General features: G+C 54.4%; 1 protein-coding gene across 3 annotated transcripts in view; it reads left to right on the top strand.

The window, feature by feature from the left end:
* LOC122393400 (uncharacterized protein CG43867-like) overlaps positions 1–21,444 on the top strand; it is a 54,222-nt gene extending 32,778 nt beyond the window's left edge. For all 3 annotated transcript variants that reach the window (XM_043389357.1, XM_043389355.1, XM_043389356.1), the window contains exons 19-23: positions 8,142–8,271; positions 13,441–13,529; positions 16,230–16,356; positions 18,843–19,021; positions 20,873–21,444. In XM_043389357.1, coding sequence (XP_043245292.1) covers positions 8,142–8,271; positions 13,441–13,529; positions 16,230–16,356; positions 18,843–19,021; positions 20,873–20,915 — 568 coding nt within the window. In that variant the 3' untranslated portion in view covers positions 20,916–21,444. The remainder of the gene's footprint in view (positions 1–8,141; positions 8,272–13,440; positions 13,530–16,229; positions 16,357–18,842; positions 19,022–20,872) is intronic.
* Positions 21,445–21,882: the final 438 nt, after the last annotated feature.

Genomic DNA, 21,882 nt, shown 5'->3' with positions numbered 1-21,882 from the left:
CGCGTGGATGGTCTCATTGTGTTCAGCTCGTCAAGACGCATCGAATGATATACATGATGACCTCGAGGTCACGTGACCTGAGGTCAACCTTTGACCTTGACCTTTCGAGGTCAACATATATATCATTCGATGCGGATTGACGAGAGGATCACGATGATGCCCTTAGTTTGTTCCTATCTTGACTAATTCGAAAGTTATTCGAGAAAAACTCTCTCCATATCTAGTGCCGCCATTTTGACTTTTTCGACCCCTGTGACGTCATCTTTGACCTGACCTGAAAATGACCTTAGTAAAAATTGTAGATCTTGGCCGTGCGTATCCGATGCCGTTTACCGCTTGTCGCTATCTTGCTTCGTTCTCGAGATCTCTGGGGGGGGGGCCGAATCGGCCCCCCCCCCGCCAGTTTCTTGTCCCGGCGGAGCCCGCCAGGAATAGGGTTAAGGGTCGTATAGGGGTCATGGTAGGGTCAAACGGGTCACGGTAGGGTTAGACGGGTCATTTTTGGTTTGGTCTGATCCATTTTAGTGTCAGCCGAAACCAAGTTGGTCACTGTGTGATGATAGGTAACGAGTCACAGTGGGAAGGGTCAGAAAGGTCACTCATAGGGGACTAAGGAAGAGTCGCTGATGGGTCAGAAGGGTGAGTTCGAGCGAGTCAAAGTGGGGAGCGTATGGATGGTGATCGGTTCTTCCAGATACGGAGTTTTTGCACGTGCGGTATTGCTGCGGCTAAGTCGCCTTCAGCCGCGATAGGGGCAGTGTCAATTAATGACGACATCCGTTTGCGATTGGAATGTCGACTGCCTTGCCGGCGGATAAGGAGTTGCGGTGGAGCGAGGATTGTTCTTCCTGCAATCATATGCCGAATTGTTATGTTCGTGGTGAGGTGATATATGGCTAACCCTCTGTTACATGCCTCAGACATGCTTATATAATGGACGCAGTATGCTACAGTCATGCTGAACATAGGCAGAACAATGCGGCATTTATTATTGGATTGTGCGGTTTGTTGTCCAGCAATTCAAAGAATTAATACTTGCTATGACGTCGTAATAGCTAAGAAACTTGCAGTGGTAAGGCTGTTTTGCATTTATGAGACTTTGTGTACGTACATACAACACGCACGTTTCTACAGCGGAGGTTAAGTGCACGTTTTAAGCAACTTGGGTACGGCAACTTTGGTACCTACGACACAAAAATATAGCATATGCCACATTTATTGTGATATTAAATTTCGGTCATCGTTTACTATTCTGCCCCTAGGCAGGCACTCTGATCGCTATTGGGGATTGGATTTCAGCTCTTACGGCCAGCCCACTCAGCTCTAAGCAGGTGGCATTACCATTCCATCGGCTCTTATCCGATTGTTATTAAGCCGCTGTGCCGGGATTCGCGGTAATCCGAGAGCTCCCAGTGGCTTCTGTAGCCGTCAAATTATGCTGTACCAGTCATCTTTCCTGGAAGCTAAGCCGCACCTTATCGGCTAATTTTACACCGATCGCCAATCATCCCCGAGGCCCTGTCAGTCGATCCGACCCCACTGCCCCGTCACCCGCCCTGGCCACATATGTAAACCGATTGGAAAGCTGTGTATAAAACTCCACCCCACTGGAATCCGGGGGGCCTGCCGGCTCTGAGATGCTCGTTTGCAGGCTGATGTGGTGTGTGTGGCATGTTAGAGCTGGGAATTTCCTGGGATGTGGCCATGACAATGACGAAACATCGTCTTGAGATGCGGCACACAACCGGTGATGGTCGGAAGTGGCGGTGACCCCGGCGGTCGGGTCAGGCGGAGGGGAGACTGCAGGCGCTCCAGGGCCCAGGGGAGACTTATCATGTGCATCCCCCAGCCGTATAAAAGTGATGGTTTGATGAGACCACTGTCTTGTTTGCGAACGGATGACGTATGTTGATTTTTCTCGACCTCGCCGGGACGAGCTGACTGCCACATCAGACATCTCATCTCTGGGCTTTCCTAATGCTGAATTGATGAACGTCTGCCTGCAACTGAGATAGCAGTAATTTATCGTTTGTTGGATGGTTGACTGATGCCATGCTTCGCTGAAGTTTTGGCAGAAATAGTAGGCTTGCTACATTCCATAACTTTTATGCAGCTTGATAAACGTGACTTTTCTCCAATACAAGTTGATGGACAAGCTGAAGAACATTTGGATAGAGCAGGATGGAAACATTAGTTGCCATGACACACGGTAAATGTGTCTTGTTCAGATGTTCAGAGGCAGATGTTCAGAGTTCTTTCTTACCCTACGGTGCCTTTCACGGTGCTGCCTCTGATGCCAGCCCGTGTGTCCGCCTGTCTGCCTGAGTTCTGTCCGCCACACCGTCCTGTCCGCTCACATTAGCACTAAATCCTTTGTTGCCGACTCTATTCTGCGACAATGAAGCCAGTGCAGCCGTTGTTGCAATGCAGTTTGCGTCCCTCAGTCTCTGGTTGGGCCTTTGTGGGCTGTAATTGGGCCCTGTTTTGCCGCTGCATAGAGAACATTGGCTGTGTGCGCCCTGGGCATCCGTTTGTGCTTGTCTGTGAATGTGAATACGAATGCCTGTGTGTGGGGCGGAACCCAGCGGGTTATACACTATGCAGTATGCACTTATGCAGGATGTTAGGGACAAACCACAGCGTCGTGTTCAGTCGTAGTTAGCGCTGTGAGCACAATGAAACGGCTGTTTTAGTGACAGTGGGTTCCTTCTCGTTTAAAGGCTCCACTGTAGAAAGGTTGGCAACGCGTACATACATCACAGTAATCTCGGCCCGCCTCTCGTGTCCCTCGACTATCACGCTCTGTTTCTGATGTTCCCATTCCCTGAGAATGGCCATTGGACGGTCTCCAATCCACCCATCTCCCCCGTTCGCGGTCCGGCGGTGACGGGTCGGGGGTGGGGACGGTCCCGCCGGGCCCTGTACTACAGAGACCCGTCCCGTGTCGTAGGCTGTCCATATCAAAGGGCCGGCCCCGGTCCGCGCTGCGGGCTATGAATGCTGCAGCGCCCGGCCGACGATGTACGGGGCATTTGCAATGGAGTAGTGATGGCTCGGCTATGGGGTCCGACAGTGTAGCATCTGAATAATGGACCGACGTCGGATCTCCATGATGAATGACTTTGAATATATGTTTCAACAAACAGCAGCCGGAACTCGATGGATTTCCTGGAAACTCCGAACGAAACTGTCATCTCTTGTTTAGTTTGCTGATGGTCTAGCTTGCCTTGAGGGTGTTGACCTAAATTATCTGCGATTTGGTTGTTCTTAGTTTGCTAAATAGTTTCAATCGATTGCTGATTGCGTGTCGCCTGCTATCGACATTCGGCAGCCTCCAATAATACGGACCGGAGCAATAATAGAGGCGCCCTCATGTCACCACCCTCCCCTGCATTAGCGGGCGCCGCGTGCCCCTGCACAGCGAGCGTCCGGTGCGTGCTGCGTGCGTCGTCACGGCACCGTGCGATAGCACGCCGCCGGCCTCTCGGACTATAATGACGTCATTAGTGGGTGTTTTTGTGGCGGCCGACGGCGCTCGTCGGTCTGCCGGGGTCGCCGCCGCCTGGGAGGGGCGTGCCCCGGGCCGAGAGGCGGTCTGGGAAGGTATTCTGGCCGTGGATGGCCGATGGCTGTCGCGGTTGAGGAGGTGGTCGAGTTAGATTGTTCCGGCGGTGATTTGGGGTCGGTTTAGAACGGGCTTTGGGAGACATGGGGGGTAGTGGTGGTGATTTTACTGGTTCTGGTGGTTCGAGTGGTGGGTAAGAAAGTGGAACTAGTCTGAATGGGATACCTGCACGACCCAGAGAGCTACTTTGTTCCGTCTTGCTCACGGTCATGGGTTTGTGTCGAGTCTGATTTCAACTGCATGAATTAGCGGTTTGTTTTAAGCTACACATGCTCCCAGACATTGCGGTCCGTCACACTCTGTGCATTGGCTGATTGACCGGGCGCTGCTCTTAGTTCGTTCCCTGCCTGCTTCCGGTCATATGCTGCGTTCGATGTGCCCCGGGCGGGCCGGGTGTGGCTCTGGGAGCCTCTCCAGCCGGCGCCGGCGGCGGTAGCCCGACACTATTTGCCCACCGATCGCATATCGGCGCTCTGCAGCCGGCGGCGGGCGCGGGGCGCCTCGGACGGCTGTCCAGACCGGCGACGGGCGCTATCCGGCTATCTGAGCGGTGCTGACACTACCCAGCTGGCGGACAGGCCCAGTTTCCCCCGGGGGATGCACTGCGCATCCGGCGCCGCGCTGCGCCGGATCTGTCGGTCCTGCGCCGTGTCTGCCGCGCCCGGAGGATGATAAACATGACAAACCGCGAGGGAGATAACGCGACCGGTGATAAGACTCGCTGTCGTTTTTTTCGCTGTTTTGCCTTTTCCGCCCAACTTTTGTGGCTAGTATACTGTTTTCCCATTGTTAAACTTTGGTTGTTTCGTGTTCAATTCCCCTCTTTTGATCCCGACTTTCCAGCCATCTTGTTGTTTACTGAGCTCATCCGGCCTCGACTGTGTTTCAGTCGTGTTCAGATTCGGTATCAGGCCTAGTTAGGCTCGTCTAAATCACGTCTGCAGTTGCCCTCATCCGGCCGGAATCGTGCCCCATTCCCTCCTCGTGCCGGCCATCCAGACACGACTCACTGGAAATGTTCGGGGCGGACGGGACTCGCATTGACCATTCCCCGGAGAGTTGTGCAATGTGTAATACACTGGTAGCGCTGGGCTGATATCAGCAGCTTCCCAAGAAGGTCTGCAGATGTACGATATAAATGTTTATGTATAATGACCTGTCGACATGGTATGCGCTACTTTGCGTGTCGTGTTTCCAATGTACGGTGATATACCGAGCTGCATGTGATAAGCGGGCGGCGCTGGTCCGACTGACGCGGCGCTGCGGGTATACCCTCCTTCGTGACGCCGATTATGTCGGCGGCTCTGAGCGTGCCGACTGGCCGCGGCGTGCACGAGTTGATTCACAGAACAGCTCTGCGGTCGGCTACTGGACAAGTGGTGTGATTGAGCCGGCGATTGGCCTCCAGTGGCTCCACTCGTGCTGTGGTCGACTCGCTAACAAGCTCCGTTTGGACCGGTGATGGTGCAGATTCGCCCCGTGTTGAGTGCATTGGAGAGGCTGCACGCCTCTAGGAATACCGCCTCCAACTCCCACATCAAACAGAGGCGGATTGGCGAGATTCCACCGCAATTAGGACCGCATCGACGATCGAGCCGATCCGGTGAAAGCCGGGATTGGCGTCGGGGTAAAGCTTGGGTTTACGATTGCGGTACGAGGCACACGGCATCAGACGATTGCCGGGATTAGAAAGTCTCTGCCGGTGACCGCCGTCGGCTGGGCGTCGTTTGGCGTTCTTCGAACGTGCTCGGATTTTTCTCCGATCCATGTGATGAGAACTCTGTGCGCTCTCGGCTCTCTGGGAATGTGTCATGTCGGATTGACGGCGGGGTTTACTGGTGGGTAAAAACGGCAACTGCTGCCCTGCCGTGTCCGTGTGACTCGGTCGATGATCCGCGAGCTATGAGACCGCAAAGACGCTGTTATTGGACAGACGAATGGGCTGCAGCACTGGCGGGATGTCGGAACGGGGTGCCCCAGTGACTTCATCAGCGACGCGCCTGCGGTCGCGCCGTACTTTACTGCGAAAGACGGGAGTTTTTCGAGCGATGTCCCGACAGGTTTGACGAACTCGTTTAGATTGCCATCAGCGTTCGCCTTCCGCGGAGTCGCCACCGCAGACTGTGACGAAAAATCACGCGATGCGCCGAGCGCATTTACGTATTTTGTACAAACCAACAAAAAGTGGAACTGGAAAAATTGAATTGCGCACTTCATGCCGAAGCAATGTCACGATTTCCTCGGTAATTAAAAGGAATTCAATGAGGTCGCTGCTATCGAGACTTCAGAAATCCCTGAGCTCACATGGCATTCTTGACAATCCGTCTTATCAGCGCTTTCCAATTATCCTCAGTGGGACGATGCCTTATCTGATGCTGCCGCCGGCAGTCATTAGTTACGGATAAGTCCGCATCATAAGCACATTCACCGCTGTCCGTTTACTAAGCACGTTTTATGCTCGCTGCTGATCCGCTCAACATCGCTGGAATGCTCCGGCGCAAGTAAGACGGCCGTTTGTCTGCGACTTTGTGTCGTAAGACGGCGCTGTGTACGGTGCTCACTCCTCTCTGACGTCCGCCGTTGGGGAGAATCCGGTGCTTTGGGCCGTCCTGCCGCCCCGCCGTGCGCTCGCTGTGTTGTTCTGCGGGGTGCTCTGGTGATAATCAGCACGTCCGGCTGGCGCGGCGGCTGTGTGCCGCACAGATAAGGAGTCTGAGCCTCGCCAGCCGGCTAGGACTGTGTGCGTCGGTGTGTGTCGGTGTTTGTGTCGACTTTGGGCACAGGCCGACACGAGACTGGGCATCGCGGCTGAGCGGCCGAGCGGCAGGGCTTAGTCTGAGGCGCGGTGCGCTCACAGCAGTCTTGTCACGGGTTGCAGCGCGTCGGGACAGGGGCGGCGGACCGGGACACGGGGTGTGCCCGTGTGTCGGAGTCGGTACATGGAAGGACGGCTGGGATTTACGCCGGGGTTGTGCTGCTACAAGATAAACTGGGATTTCGTATGTTAGAAGCGGCATTGAGCGACAGACGTGAGAGGGGGAGATGGGCAGACGGACCCAACAACGTGCCGGAACCGGGCAATGTCGTGTCAGATAATCCCTTCCGAGTAGGCATACAATGGTTCTGTCAAACATGGATGACTGATAGAGCTGAAACATCCAGAGATCATGCTGTAATCAAACATCGCTCGCAGTATCGCCATGTTTTGAAATGTGATCCAAGATTTGTTTGCATCGCAATGATGCGTGAATTGCAAGGTTTGATCTTCAATTTCCAGTTCTCGATAAGCCAGAGAAGTTTTATGGAAGCTTTTGTTGCTCCATCGCACAATATCCTGTTGTTATCCGGCGAGATCTGGAAGAGATTGAAAACTGTTATCTGCACTTCAACATAAAGCCTGAGATTGTCTGTCGGATATAGGTCGAGGCACGGCCGATTGAAGTCTGTACCCGGCACCGCTGGCAGTCCATCGTTGAAGTATGTGTAATGTGCATAGTCGGATCCGGCAAACTAACTGCCTTTCAAATATGTGTCGCCTGCGGTACGACAGGCCGCTTTTGAAGTAAAGTTAGCTTTGCGTAGCGGCTGGCAGGCCGCCGTGTACACTAAGCGCAGCGAGCCATCCTGTCCAGGCTCATCTGATCCCCTAAAACTCCCGCTGCCGGCTCTCAGCTGTATACCGCGCACCGCGCCCATCCCATTCTCCTTTCCAATCACCGCCGCTTTGTGGCCTCCTCCCATCTCGGCTCGCTCTTTGTCCGCAGAAAGATGCGGCAGTCAGCGAGGCGTAAAGCTCGTTTCCCGTTTTTGTGACCATTTTTGCACGCATTCTCGGCGCAATTATAGTCGCATCAGCGTCTTTACTGCATCTCAGCGGGCGGAAGGCCCGGCAATGGTGCTGATAGCGCGGCGTCTCTGTTGGAAATCGCTGACCCGCGACATACCGAGGGGCGTTTTTGGATGCGGCACGGGCGCGGTGTATAAGAGACGCAGCACAGAAGTGGGTCATGTTGCGGCGATTTTTGTGAGATGGCTTTGAGGAATTTGCTACCTCTGAAGCATCTAAAGGGGGAGGGATCCGCGACCATACTCGTACTTGGTCCTGAGGCCAGTTTTACCAACAGAAAAAATAGCCGCCTGCGGGAATTTTTTGCCTAAAGACCGCTTCACATACGGAGCGTAAACGCAATGGACATGTAAGCGGATAGGGCTTTACCGTATACTCTCCGTATGTGAAGCGGTCTTTATGCAAAAAATTCCAGCAGGCGGCTATTTTTCTGTTGGTAAAACTGGCCTCTGATCTGTCACTGCCAGCTTCTGAGCTTGTCAGCGGCAAAGTGCAAGCGTCAGCCAGTGACAACTGACCGCTTGTCAGTGACCTTTGTAGTACGCCAGTCTGACCTCGAGATATATAGCCAGAGGATAGTCGTTAGTCTGACCTAGTCTGACCTCACGAGCCTGACTGCACCCCACTCCCTTTGACCCCAAGTCTGACTCGTATCCGTCTCATTTACAGGCAGCTGAGTGGCGCTCTCGTTGAGAAGTGGAGCTCCCTCCGTGGCCGCAGCACGCACGACTGTGTTCGCATCTACCTAACATGCACCAGGAAGTGGCCCCACTTCGGGTCGGCGCTCTTCAAAGCCAAGGTGAGAAAGCTAAAAGCTTGGTCTGGTTTTGAACAATGTTTGGCGTGATTCTACCGGAGGGAGGGAGGGAGGGAAGGGAAGGGAAGGGATGGGATGGGATGGGATGGGATGGGATGGGATGGGATGGGATGGGATGGGATGGGATGGAAGGGAGGGAAGGAAGAGAGAGAGAAAAGAGAGAGAGAGAGAGGGGGGAGAGAGCTCCTACTACTTTGCATAGCTCTTACTTTTGACGGTGAGTTGTATAAGAGGCAGCGCGGTAAGTATTTTCGTGTTCCATCTTGTGTATAAGAGGGCTCAGGTTCTCTCTGATCTGGTGTGTATTCGAGTGAGCGCGGTTGGCGGATATAGCCTCTGGCCCGTCTCAAGAGGCCACTGGAGTCATCATCATCATCATCATCATTTATTTCGTTTGGAACTCCATATTCACGGCTATTCTGTCCAAGTGTCAATACATAAATACATATACGCTGAATGGTAAAGATGTTAAAGGAAAAAAAGTACAGCACGTATGACGTGGTATCACACATTATAAGAGCCTAAAGCGCCCTCCTAAAGCGCCTGCGACACCCAGCAGACGTTTTACTGTCACGCACATCCAGGGCCAGTGAGTTCCAGCGTGCAACGGCGCGGTACCGGAAGAACCGCCGCGCCTGCTCGGTGCGGGGTTTCGGCAGCTGGAGCAGGTCGCTCTCAGTGGCACGAGTCTCCCTACTAGAGACGTCACTGCGGCGCTCGAGCCGCTCCGAGAGACACCTCGGCGCACTGGTATTGTTAACCAAGTAGTGAACAACACCGCAGTCACTCTCCGCCACAAGCTCGTCTATCTGGGGCCACCCGAGCTCCTCCAACAGCGGAGTCACGTGTGCTGAGCGGCGCGCTCCCATAACCACCTGTGCGCAGTGATTAATAACTCGCTGCACGCGGCGACGCTGAACAACGCCACAGCCCGACCAGACCGACAAACAGTAGCGGATGTGGGGGAAGATCAGCATCTCAACGATCAGTTTCTTCACTTCTTTCGGTAAGCATCGCGAAGATTTACACAGTCCTCCTAATGTGGCGTAGCATCGGCGAATCACCTCCGTCACATGTGGCTCAAAGGTCAAGCCAGAGTCGACAATTACACCCAATACCTTAATGCTAGCGGAAGTTTGAATAACATCATCTCCAAACAGTACATTAAAATCAAAGTCAAGCTGCCTCCTACGTGATTTTACAACTAACAGTTCGGTCTTTTTGGGGTTGATTTTTAGGCAGTTTTGAACAAACCAATGACTCGCAATGTCTAAAGTACATTCGGTATCTGTCTTGAGCTCTAAAATTCGCTTCAATGATGCTAGATGTAAAAACTGAACGTCATCGGCGTACATCACTATTTTGGAGTCGACATAGGACGCAAGCTCGTTTGAAAACAGCAAAAATAAGATCGGTCCCAAAAGTGATCCCTGTATCACGCCGTGGGTGATTGGCTTCATCTCCTCACCACCCCGCACCATCTGGCACCTGTCACTCAGCCAGTCACGGAACCAGTGTGCGCTAATACCGTACCAGCCCAGCTTTTCCAGGAGCCGGGGATGCTGGACACTGTCAAAAGCCTTGCTAGTGTCGGCGGTCGTGAGAGAACCGATGAGACCATCATCCAGACCATCCATGAGAAAACTGACAGTATCCAGCATCGCCGACTCCGTGGATCGGCCGGGCCGGAAGCCGTGCTGCACCTCGGAGAGAATATTGTGCGTGAGCAGGTAAGTCATCAGCTGACCGCAAACAACACTCTCAGCGACCTTAGCAACAGTTGACAGGAGCGACAGCGGACGATAGTTAGACGGGTCATCCATCGAGCCAGACTTGTGCAACGGTATGACATGAGCCACTTTCCAGTCGGCGGGTAACTTTCCAGACACCAGCGACGAGTTAATGACCTTTAACAGATGCGGGCCTATCACTGGGAAAGTCATGCGCAGCATACCTATCGTGATACCGTCACCACCACTCGCATTAGACGCTGACATACGTTTCACGGCAGCTGACAGCTCTGACAGTGTCACGGGGTGGACGCGGAAAGCGCCGCTGACCACGCGAGGCGGCCGCGGCGGCAGCGGCTCGGTCACGCGCTGCGCCTCCTCCAGCGCGGCGGCCACGCTCGGGCCGACCGACGCGAAGTACTCGTTTAGTCTGTCAGCCCAGCGAGGGCCACTCGGAGATGAAGACGCAGAAGACGCTCCGGCTCTAGGTGAGATGAGGAAGCGTCTGATGTCCTTCCACGTGGTACGGCGCGACCGGCGGTAAGATGTCAGAAAGAAGTCTGACTTGGCGCTGATCTGGGCGCTCTTCACTCGGTTCCGACAGAGTCTGTACCGCTGGGCCGCTTGCTCGTCAGCCGGCTGAGCACGTCTCTCAGCGTCGGCCAAGTCACGCTCTCTCATCATGGTCTGCAGCTCGTCGTTTTCGGTGATCCATGGCGCCGGCGAGTGTCTCGGTCTGATCTTCTTCTCAGGCATGTGTCGGTCAATGACCGGCGACCACACCGCCAGCCATGCCTTCCACTTGTCGGCAGGATCAGTGGCGCTGTACACGGCCGACCAGTCGGATACTAGCAGCTCCAAACAGAGAGCGTCCGGCACCAGGTCTCGCGTGGACCTGATGGTGACCTCCGCGGGACGGCGGCGCTCCCGCTGGAGGGTGGTCTCAGCGATCACCAGATCGTGATCCGACCAGCTGCACGGCTCCACTCTGGTCGCCGTGATGTCATCAGATTGCCGCACTAGGACGTGGTCGATCAGACTTCCGCTAGCCGGTCGAGTTGGACAGCTGACCAGCTGCTTCATGTCCATGGCGCTGATCATCTGCAGGTAGCGATGAACATCAGCCTTGTCGGGTTTGAGTGTGTCGAAATTGGTGTCTCCGAGCACGAAAACAGGCTTTCCGGTGCAAATAGCGTGCGCCAGCTGGGTCTGGAGGTCCTCAATAGCGGCGGTCACTGGGACACTCGGTGGGCGGTAAATGACTCCGACCACCACCGTGGTGACGCCGCGCACACTGACCCACAGAGACTCAAGCTGGGAGTCACCGGTCGGTGTCGATAATGTCTCGACTCGCAGCGAGTCCCGGTAGACCACACAGACTCCCCCTCCTCTCGCACGACCGGAGGGCGCAGGGCGGTCACACCGCAGCACCTTATAGCCAGGGAAGATCAAAAAGCTGCTGTCGATATTCTCGTTTAGCCATGTTTCAACAAGACCCAGAATATCGATAGACATCGTTTGCAGAGTGCAGTTCACATCATCTATGGATGGCATATTAGCGAGCGCACGTTGAGGTGTGCTATCTTCAGTGGTGACCGGATGGGCTGGCCAGCGTTGGATCTGCTGTCAACCGCCGCTGAGTTCAACGGCCGTCTGCCGGCCCGCTCCGTCTGTTTCACCGAGAGTCGCGGTGGGCAGGAGAGGCAGCGGTAGTGCTGGGCCGTCAGGCGAGCGGGCGAGACCGGACACGGACAGTGTGCACGGGAGCCCGCGGAGCCGTCAGTCCGGCTGGGGTCACGTCTCCCCCTGCTCCGCCGCTCCTGCACCCGGCGGCCAGCTCGGGCCCCGCGGCGGCGGCCAGCTCGCCGCCCACCGGCGGTCTCAGGACGGCGGCGAACGGCGGCCGCTCTCCCCGGCCCGGCCGCACCCCAGGCCCACGGCCTGGCATCGCCCCTGATCGGGCGCTGCGGCCCCAGCCAGAGGGGCGGGTGGCCTTGACCACAGACCAGGTCCGGTAGAATACGGTGAAGGGTGTTGTGCCGCACTGATTGGCGGTCAGTCTTTCCACCTCTTCCCAGACCGGTAGAATGTGGCGCGGCCGGCCAGGGTTCGCGGCCCATATCCAGTGCCGGGCGACAATGTAAACAAACATTGATATGGCTAAAATACTAATGATCGATGGGTAAAAGTCACTTCACTCGGTAAAAACAGTCTCTCACTCGGTCTCTGCACTCGTTCAGCGCTCAGCACCCGGCCAAAACGCGAAAAACACCAGAAAAACACGGAGCGTCGCGCGCCGCGGCCGCCATAGTCAGGCGCCAGCTGACCCCAGTCGGGCTGACCGTCGGGAGGCTCAGTCCCGGTCAGTGTGAGTGGGGAGCGGCGCTGGGGGCACGCCCCTGAAGGGTCCTCAGCCGCCGGATATTGGCTCGGTCAGACTTATGGACGGGTAGGGGAGTGTAGCTGGAAGGGGTGCGGCTCGGCCACGCGCCGCTGATTCTGTGCTTCCTGCGACCGACCGCCGCGGGCCGGGGAGTGGGCAGAGTGGTGTATCGGCTGCGTGGCGCCGGTGGTCACAGGCGGCAGGCGCCTGATGCAATATTAAAAATAGACCGGAGAGTCGCTTAAAGGTATGATTTTAGAGGTATTTTGGATACTAGCTGTCTTATATCGAAAAAACAGTTATTATAGCTCATGAGCACCTAATGAGCAAGCAAATAGTTAAAACTTTACTAAACGCAGTTCATTTCCAACATGCGGATAGTTATTCTGGTCGGTGATCATGGGATAATTATGGATATTCCAGCGTGGTTCATAATACTCTCAGATTTTATCGCCTGTTATTCCCTGTAATCGCCACGTCATTCGCGGTTCCATTAAGATAATTAGCTAATTCGTCTAATTGCTCATCAAGTAAAGATTGACATTTTTGGAAAATAACTGTTCTTAGCAATAATCCGTATTGATATTTCGCTGTACGTAACTGTTCATAGAGCGTAGCTAGTTAGAGTGAGTATGATTCCGTCATTTTTGCAAAGGCCGAATTCTTCCAAATTGTGGTTGCAATGATATGATGGCTCCACAATTTAGCTCGCTTATCGATAATCAGGCAATCATGTCATCGCATTTCATCACCGGCTCCATCGAGTTAGGGGACAAGCTAGTTTCTGCTCTTGGTACACCTCTGTCGCTGGCGCATGAGCCAGGCACGAACTACCAACCGTTTCCCGGCACAAAGAGGGTAGGTAATGCGTGGACCGCTCGGCAATGAGCTGTTTGTGAACGCTTTGTGAATTTCCCTGGCAGACCCTGACCGGTCCGTGCTCAAAACTGGCTGAACTGTCAGTTCCGAGCTCAACTGAGCCGCTGCTCTGTCCCGTATCTGAACTTACCTGACCTGAGTTCCGCTGTCTGTTTTCAGCTATCTGGCGAGGGCACGTCCGTGTTCCTGGCGGCGGGAGAGGGAGCGCTCTGTGTGCTCAACGTCAACACCCTGCAGGAAACGGCCAGGTAAGGAACAGAGACAGGGAGGGACAGGGAGAGCTAGGGATGGCCAGGCAAGGGACAGGGAAGGGACGGCGAGGGGCATGGATGGTCAGCCAAGATGGGAGCGAGCTGTGTGTGCTCAATGTAAAAACGCTGCAGGAAACGGCTAGGTGAGGAACTGGGAGGGACATGGTAGGATCAACCAAGGGAGTACGAACAATGATGCGGTTGTGTCAGACTCAGGGACAGTTCTAGGTAAGGGACAGAAATCGGTCAGAGTCTGATCAGAACCAGCCCACAGAAGGCACAGAAAAATGTGCTGAAGGATACAGAACTGCATGTGGTACGATTTACAGTGCACAGTTTGAAAGTAAACAAGTCCAGATACCCCATGATACAGCATTACGAGCCGTAGGATTGCCGCTCTGACCTCTCCTTCCCAGTCGCTCCCGCACGGGCCGCCGCTCTGATTAGGTGGCTATTCCGGGACTCCCAGCTGGGATTTCTCCTGCCTCTCGCACGGCGGGCTTCTATGTCTAATGGGCAATGCGATACCCGGCGCTGCAGCCATTCATACGGGTAGAAGGAACCGCGATTTGGCCGCCGGCTGAGGTCAGGTGTCTCCGCCTGTGCCGTGCTCTGGTATCATTTACCAGCGGTGTGCTGGAAGAAGATGCTAATTTTTATGTTAATTGACACGGGAATCCACCCGGCAGATGCTCTCCGTAATGACCGCCTGTGGTATTTGGTCATGTGCTTCACTTATTGGGATAATGTTAATGATTAGGGATAGGATCTAACCAATATCCTGAAATGTGATATTTTGTGAAGTCTGTGAAGTTTTTGGACACTTTTGAGATGTGTAGTGACTGTTAACATCTGATCTCATGTTCAATTATGCAGCTACATTCCATAAAATATTTGATGCATTTTGAGTGATGAAGTGCCGAGCATAAGATTAATAACCTTCTGACCATAATTGCATGCCAGGCGGCGTAACTGTATATACCGTCGGCAGGCGTGCAATGTTAACACCGCAGCTGGCCGGCGGGGTTTGTATATTGCACAGACCAGCTGTCTGCTCGGAGAGTGTTTGGGGCCTGAGTGGGCTTGGCCCGCGGTCTGGGTCCACGCGGAACGTTGGTATGTTGACCCTTCCCGGGGAGGTGACTTAGACCGAAGTCGCTGTTAGGTATAGTTAAAGGTTGAAGTTGTGGCAGACTTCCCTGACCGCGACGGGCTGGAGCAATACTTGCGCGACATGCGTCCTTTCAAGGCGTATAGGTCGATCGTGGTGGTGAAGAATCGTCATTGCCACCCGAACTGTCGCCCCTCGCTCTGCCCTCGGAGCGTATGCCGTGTCACTGACCTTTCCACTTCGTCCGACGTATAACATCAGTATTTACCCAGGGAGTTTGGTCCCCCATTCTTGGGCGGCTCTTTGCTGAGTGCATACCGGGTGTCAACTTCCAACAGCACACCGCTCCGTATTCCGAGCACCGACCGCAAATTTGCTCGGTCAATACGGGGCTGCTCGAAAAATCAATAGACTAATTCAATTAGTTCGGTATTGTCATTGGCGAGCAGTGCCCAGCGCCGGCAATGACGTCATCGGGTACAAAGTGCGCCGCTGTATGCCTATGGACGATGGTGTCGTGAGGCACGGGGTCTTTGCCCAGCGCAACAACCCGGGCATTTGTCTAGAGCAATAGCTCTGCCCGGAATTTGTTAACTGTAGGCTCCTTGGGTCATACCTTAGCTGTTTTCGAGACGAGCGGGGATGGTTTAATTCAGCTGAGGTTGACTGGCCAGAATGCGCTTGTGTTCGGGGGCTGTTATTTGAATGGTTAGATAGTGAATGCACTTATGTTCGGCCAAGCCATAGCTGGGTGTCGCTATGTTTGGATGCTTTTCTGGCATTTTGGCCAGCACCAGATCCGTTTCCTCTCCCGTGTCCGTATCCGTGTGCCTGCATCCATGTCAAAGCTCACCCCATTCCGGAGATGACCGGGAGGCAGGTCATGGACCGGTACTGGCCGCAGTTCCGGCAGCGGTACACTGTGACACTGGATTAAGTAACTATCATCCACATCCGACTCGCGGCGCCAGGCGCTGCGATGTGCCGTGTCATGCGGCAGGAAAGGGCCCGACAATCCGACATTCATCCTGACTCACACTCCCATTTGCAGTCATTCAAGCATGCGATGGGTTAAAATGCAGGCGCCGGGAATTGTCAAGTGGCTGAATAGTGCAGATTGTGGTCGGACCGTCTGCAAGATACATGCTACCGGAATTGTGAATCATTCAGGTTACACAATGTTAGTGGCTTGGCGGGTACTAATCCATGTCATCTCTGTCAATCCTTTCCTGGATTGATATACGTCATTGATGGCGTTACTTTTACAACGCCCAGCACTCGGCAGTTATGACGAACTACGTGATCGGCAATCACGTCACTCCTTAGCAGCTGCCATTAAAACGCTGTAGTTATCTTTCTCGGTAGATGCTTTAGTATATACGTTATTAGTCAGTAACTACGGCATTATTAACGTCATTTCTTCAGTAACCGCGTCAACCCTCGACATTTTTCAGTAACCACATCATTAACAACGCTACTTGCCACAACACCCTTTCATGTCCACACGTCAATAGTCACTAATCACGTACGTAATAATGTGATAACGTCAGAAACCACGTCAGTAACCACGTCTCCCCCCTCTTCAGGTACCAGTACACCAGCGTGGTGACGTTCGGCGGCTGCCAGGACGACTTCATGCTGGTCGTCTCGGAGAACGGCAGCTCAGACGCGGCCACCACCCAGAAGCTGCTCTTCAACATGCCCAAACCCAAGGTGAGTAACGCGGGTCACAGCAGCAAGAAAACTGCTTTCTGTTTGTTTAACTTATCCGTGCATAAGTATCTTCGTTATTGTCCTTTTCCTCGGAAATATTTGTTGTTTTCTCTTATCAATTTCTTATTCTATTTTTCTTCTCAATTCATTATCTCTGTTCCACCCTATCCTTCTCTAATCCCTTCCTCACATGGCCCGAGGTGGTCAGCCGCCCGTCGGGCAATGACCGGGCATCGTGGGTACCCTTGAAGAGGTCGCCGGACCCCGCCACTACCGGGGTCGGAGCACCTCATCGTCCGGTCGCCGGCAGTCTGTCCGTCTGTTTCCGTCTGTGAAAAGGTCGGGAGACGGCCGATACACGTGAGGTGTTGCCCCCGGAGAAGCGTCACGCCAGGATGCCGATGTCGCGGCCCTGTGGCGGCAGTATATCCGCTTTTAACTGTGTGTTGCTGCGGGTCTGACTGTGTCCTGGGTGCTCATCTGGCACCATTCGCTTATGCATCCATCCATGCATTCTTGTGTATTTATCGGTATCTTATCCGTCCACCCCGTCATTATTCCGTGTTTTATTCTCTCGATAGTTTCACACCAGTGCCCGCTAAACGCACTGCAATTCTACTTTGCAACCCACGGCGTATTCGTCCATCCTTCCCTTCCCCTTCCTTCGCCCCTCTCCCATGGCACCCCGTGGCGTCAGGCGTCAGGTGCCGCCGCCCCTGTGGACCGTATGTGGGGGAACAGGTGTCCGAGGGACCGCTACCGCCGCGCCCGGCACGCGTCCGGCACACTGACGAACCTCCGCCGGACGGCCGGCTTTGTGTCATTAGCGGGGGAGGGAGGGGAGGGGGAGATGACAACGGAGGGCTAGGGAGAGAACTCTCCCCGCTCAGCCCGCCCTATCCCGGCTTGATGGGATTTTTATGTGCTCGTTAAGTGCGATAGATAGCATGAGGATTGATGTGTTTCTTGTGTGCCGATAGATTGGGCTCTGTGTCCTCCTTTATTATACGCTCCAGTTGTACTCTTGGCTCGGAGAGTTCTATTCAGTCATCCGCAGAGCGGTTTGAATGACAAGAACCCATCGGAATTCCATCATTCCACAGCGCCGCCGGCGTCCGTAGTTAATGGTTAGACGGACCGCGCCCCTGACGGTAATGATATGGGCCGATTATAGACCGCTGGTCGCCATCAGCCGCGCCGGCGGAACGCGCTCCAAGCTGATCAAACACTCCCGGTCCACCCATTCCGGCGCGGCTGATACCCACGCGGGCGCTCGTTATAATCCCATTTAGCCGGCCGGCAGGCCAGGGTCCAATCTATGATAGGTGGATCGGCGCGGAACGGTTCCGATCGCTCTTTATACTGGATAATCACAATCTTCCCATCACGGCTCGACGCACTTACCGAGACCCGAGTAAATGGTTGGCACGACTTGCTGAGCAACCCGTACACTGGTCTGTATCTGTGGGTTTAGTACCCCGGTGTCTGTATTTTCATTCTATGTGTCTGTGTAGCGCTCTGCTATCGTGGTTCCGTCCGTCCCTTAATGACGCGGCACCCCGGGGCGCCCTTATTCCGCTGGTCTGATATTACCCTCCATGTAACATAGCATCTGCGTGATTCCCCCCACTGATCCTGTTGTCCGTCCATCAGGCTGATGTTGCCCCAGAGCTCCCCGAAATCTGATGTGTTTTTATGGGGTAACTTCCACGCCTGGTCTGTACGCTTAATTAGTGCACGAGCTCATTAAAATGTCTGTCTGATAAATGAGGTGAGGTCGGCGGACTAACGATTCTCGCTTGGGCCGGCCAGCCGCTGGGCTGTCTGCCACGGGTACATGTTATCACGGGCCACGGCCCACTCCTGTCCCGGCCGACATGGCCGGGTCTGGGCTAGCCTGCTTTTGGATCTGCATGGATGCTGGCCAACCGAGCCGGTGGCAGTGTCCTGTCTACATAGTTGTTCCGGTGTGGTTATCCTCGGTCGCCGTGCTGATACATATCCAGTAATCGGCGTATGCTCAGGTCCCAGACCGACAACCCTCATCGTTCTGTCATCATGCCATCTCTCGCGGTTGTCAGGGTCTGATACAATCCTCTGTGTCGGGCGTCTTCTCTGTCTCTGTCTCTGCTCCTGATATCGGCACTTTTTCTTCCGTCTCCCCTTCGTTCAAATTATTATTTCTCAGTAGCTGCGATAAACCAGAAGTCTTGTACTGCGTCCCTCTCGTTTTCTGGAATAATCGCTTGATTTTCGATTTATCGTCCTAGCCTGCCATCCTCTTGCTTCTCGACATTATCATTCGCTCACCCAATCTGTAGCCGACCCTTCATCGTATCCGTAATCCATACGCCATCGTCCACCCATATATTGTCTCTTTTAACCCACACCTCAGCCCCACATCTATTTATATTCGCTATCACTCTTATTCTCCCATCAACCCCGCCCCTCCCCACTCATCTCTGTAACCCCTCCCCTGTCGTCAGATTCTGGAGCTGACACTGCTGATCGCCGACTACATGAACGCCCTGGGTCGGATGCAGGCTGGCGGTCCGCCTCAGATGGGCACACTGACCAGGGTCGGCTCGGTCCACGCCTCCCGGCCGGAGAGACTGCGGACCAGGATGCCCAGTGTGGGCTCCGAGGCGGGCGCCGAGCTACTCAGGTGTGTTGGAGAGTCGGGGTGAGCTGCTGAGGTGAGTTGGAGAGTCGGGGTGAGCTGCTCAGGTGAGTTGGAGAGTCAGATTGTGAGTTGTGCTTAGATGAGTTGTGGTGTGGTAAGCTGTAATCAGGTGAGTCACAGAGGTGTAAGCTGGCCCGGTTAATCGCGGCGGTGACGTAGTGTTCTTCTGTTATAGTTGTTCTGAGGCACAGGCCCTGGGATGGGAAGCTTTGGGCTGCTTGGGTCTCCTCCGATAGGAACGATATCAGAAAACAAATTTATGTGGCAATTCCTTAGGGGTGGGGACTGCACTGTCGCGTTGCGACAATATCCTAACAGCTGATGCTGGTGATTGCTGGTGATTACTGACTAATACCCACTGATGGGGTACGAATGGCAGTGAATGACAATTATCCACTGATTGACCACCGAAAATGGAAGATTGGTTGTTCTCACCAGCTGTTTCTACTCATGCATTGATGGCAATAAAGGATGCCAGTGAGTTGTAAGCGAAAGGATGATGGTGAAAAGTTAGCCATGGCAACTTAAAGTTACGTAATGAAAACTTTGAAATACGATGAAGGCAAGCCAGGACGGCATTTCCGTCCGCTCCTGCAACCATTGACGACCTTCTAAAATAGCGGGGGCGCAGCTGCGTGGTGGTTTACTCGAGGACTATTGTCTGGGCCGCTCAGTTTTGGACAAATTGACAGGGCGCCTTCAACAAAACAACGGTCCCAAACTGAGTAACAAACCACCTCCAACAAAACAACGGTTCCGAGCGGCTGCGGCCGAAATTCCCCGACCACCTGTATCTAGTGCCGGGCGCAAAAAGCGCCAAACAAAAGCCGCTCTTATCGAAAACATTCGTGGCTCGCAGCTGGTTGCCAGCTTTATCGGGCTATTACCGGCGCGGGGATTTAGTTGGCGCTTATCACGCCGTTTTTACGACGTCCGCTCGAATGCCACCAGTATGGTCCGAAATGGCAGATTGTTGACGGTAAGCTGCTTGTCAGGGCTTCAACTGCACGGGGTTTGGTTAGGTTCTGTAGTTTGGTGTGTGGTTGTTAACGATGATATTTCTCTGGTTTGCGGTAATGGCTGGTCTCCTTGAGGGAGATTTACTGGTGAATGAGAAAATCGACTTCGATCGGGCATAACCATCTCCCCAAGAACACCGGTAATCTTTAATGGACGCCTCCTGGCAGTTTGTTAGCATAGAGGAGATGTGACCTCAGGTCACTAAGAGTCACTGCATGTCATCACAGGCTGCTGTTCAGCTGGGGTCACTTTGGGTCAGCTATGATCTGGCTGGACTGTGTCGAGTCGGGTCAGGCGGGATCTGGACTGCGTCGGGGTAGACTGAGACCCGTCTCCGGAATCCCGGTTCATGTAAGTTGTTGGCCGGTCTGGAACATGTTCCAGATTGTTTGAGGCTGAGACTAACCAAACTGAGGACTCCATATGGGCGTCTGTTGGCTGGGAAGAAGACGTTTCTTGGCCGCGCGATCCAGCTGTGTACAGTCATTTTACCCTCTCATGAATATCGTCTGTTGTGGAGGTGTGTAAAATACCACACCGGACCGTTAAATGTTTTCTTGAGGGTAGGTGTCGTTCTTTGGGTTTTTAGTTCTGCCTGATACACGAAGCTCTGCTCCTACATATCAAAAAAGTACATGAACCGCCCGGCGTTGTCCGCCTCAACTGGCTCTCTGGCCCTGTTCTGAAGCAGTTTGCGCTACGCCGCTTCAGCTGCTACGCTCCCAGCCCTGGCATCTCTCCCGCCTCATATCACTCATAACCGCCTGCCTTCTGGCCGACTGGCAACTGAACGACGCGTGTCTGTCGTTTCAGGAATGGGGGCACCAAGATCCGTACCAGTCACGAGGCTGTCTAGTCGCTGCCGCTGCCGCAGCCGCCGCAGCCTCCTCCTCGAGCCCTCGTATAGCTCCGTTCCCTGTGATCTAGGCCAATTGTCACCACAGTGTGCCGCTCCTAAGGATGTGACTGTGTCTGTGTGTGAGTGGGTGGGTGTCAGCGCCGGTGTACCAGTCCGTGTAGGTCTTCCATGTGGTAGGCGACGGCCGCCCGCGGGCCGCTCCGTATGATCTCAGCCCGTCTGATCTCTATCCGCCGATGTGACGGTCGGTCTGTAACGGCCGTGACGGTGGCCCGTGACGGCCGGCCGGTGACTCTGTGTACTGTGTACGTATGTCGACCTGCCGCGCCGCGTGTGTGTGTGTGTCTGTGTGTGCCCAGTGGGTGTCCGCCGTCGGCAGTGTTGCTGGCTCGTCTGAATGCCGCTGCTGTAACCAGCCGCGCCTGCTGTATGTATTAACGACGTTCGACTGCATGGCCGCTTTTGTATGGCCTGATCGACGGCCAAAGAGCTTTTGCAGAGATGGAATAAAATTTGTATTAATGCCGCCGTGAGTATTTCAGTGGGCGAGCCGGGACGAGGTAAAAAAGATGGATGCCCCGTCTGTCGGTTATTTATGTGACGGTTTATGGTCTACAGCTGATCCGGGGCGAAGTAGATTGGTGCCGCAGATAGAGGTATAAAATGGGCGGGAATTTAGTGGCACACGGGGAGCGGTTCTGCCCAACTAATGGCTGTCGTGGTGGATTTGGGCCGCGCTCGCGCGCACTGCAGGGGACTGGGAGGGGGATTACAGCTAACTGGATCTCGGGAGGGCGCCCGGGGACGCGGATGGCGTGCGGGGGAGGGGTAGGGGCCGGGGAGGGCTCGGACAGACCCGGAACAGCGCTGCACGGAAGCCGACAAGGCGCCTCCATTACGGTCTCCGCCGGCCGGATGGACGCGACTCTGTGTCGGTCGAGACGTGCGGACGGTGCGTCTTCCT

This window comes from Amphibalanus amphitrite, unplaced genomic scaffold, assembly GCF_019059575.1.
Source record: "Amphibalanus amphitrite isolate SeventyFive unplaced genomic scaffold, NRLGWU_Aamphi_draft 000533F_arrow, whole genome shotgun sequence".
Taxonomy (NCBI): Eukaryota; Metazoa; Arthropoda; class Thecostraca; order Balanomorpha; family Balanidae; genus Amphibalanus; species Amphibalanus amphitrite.
Note: the sequence above shows the minus strand (reverse complement) of the source record. Positions and strands in the feature narration are given on the sequence as shown.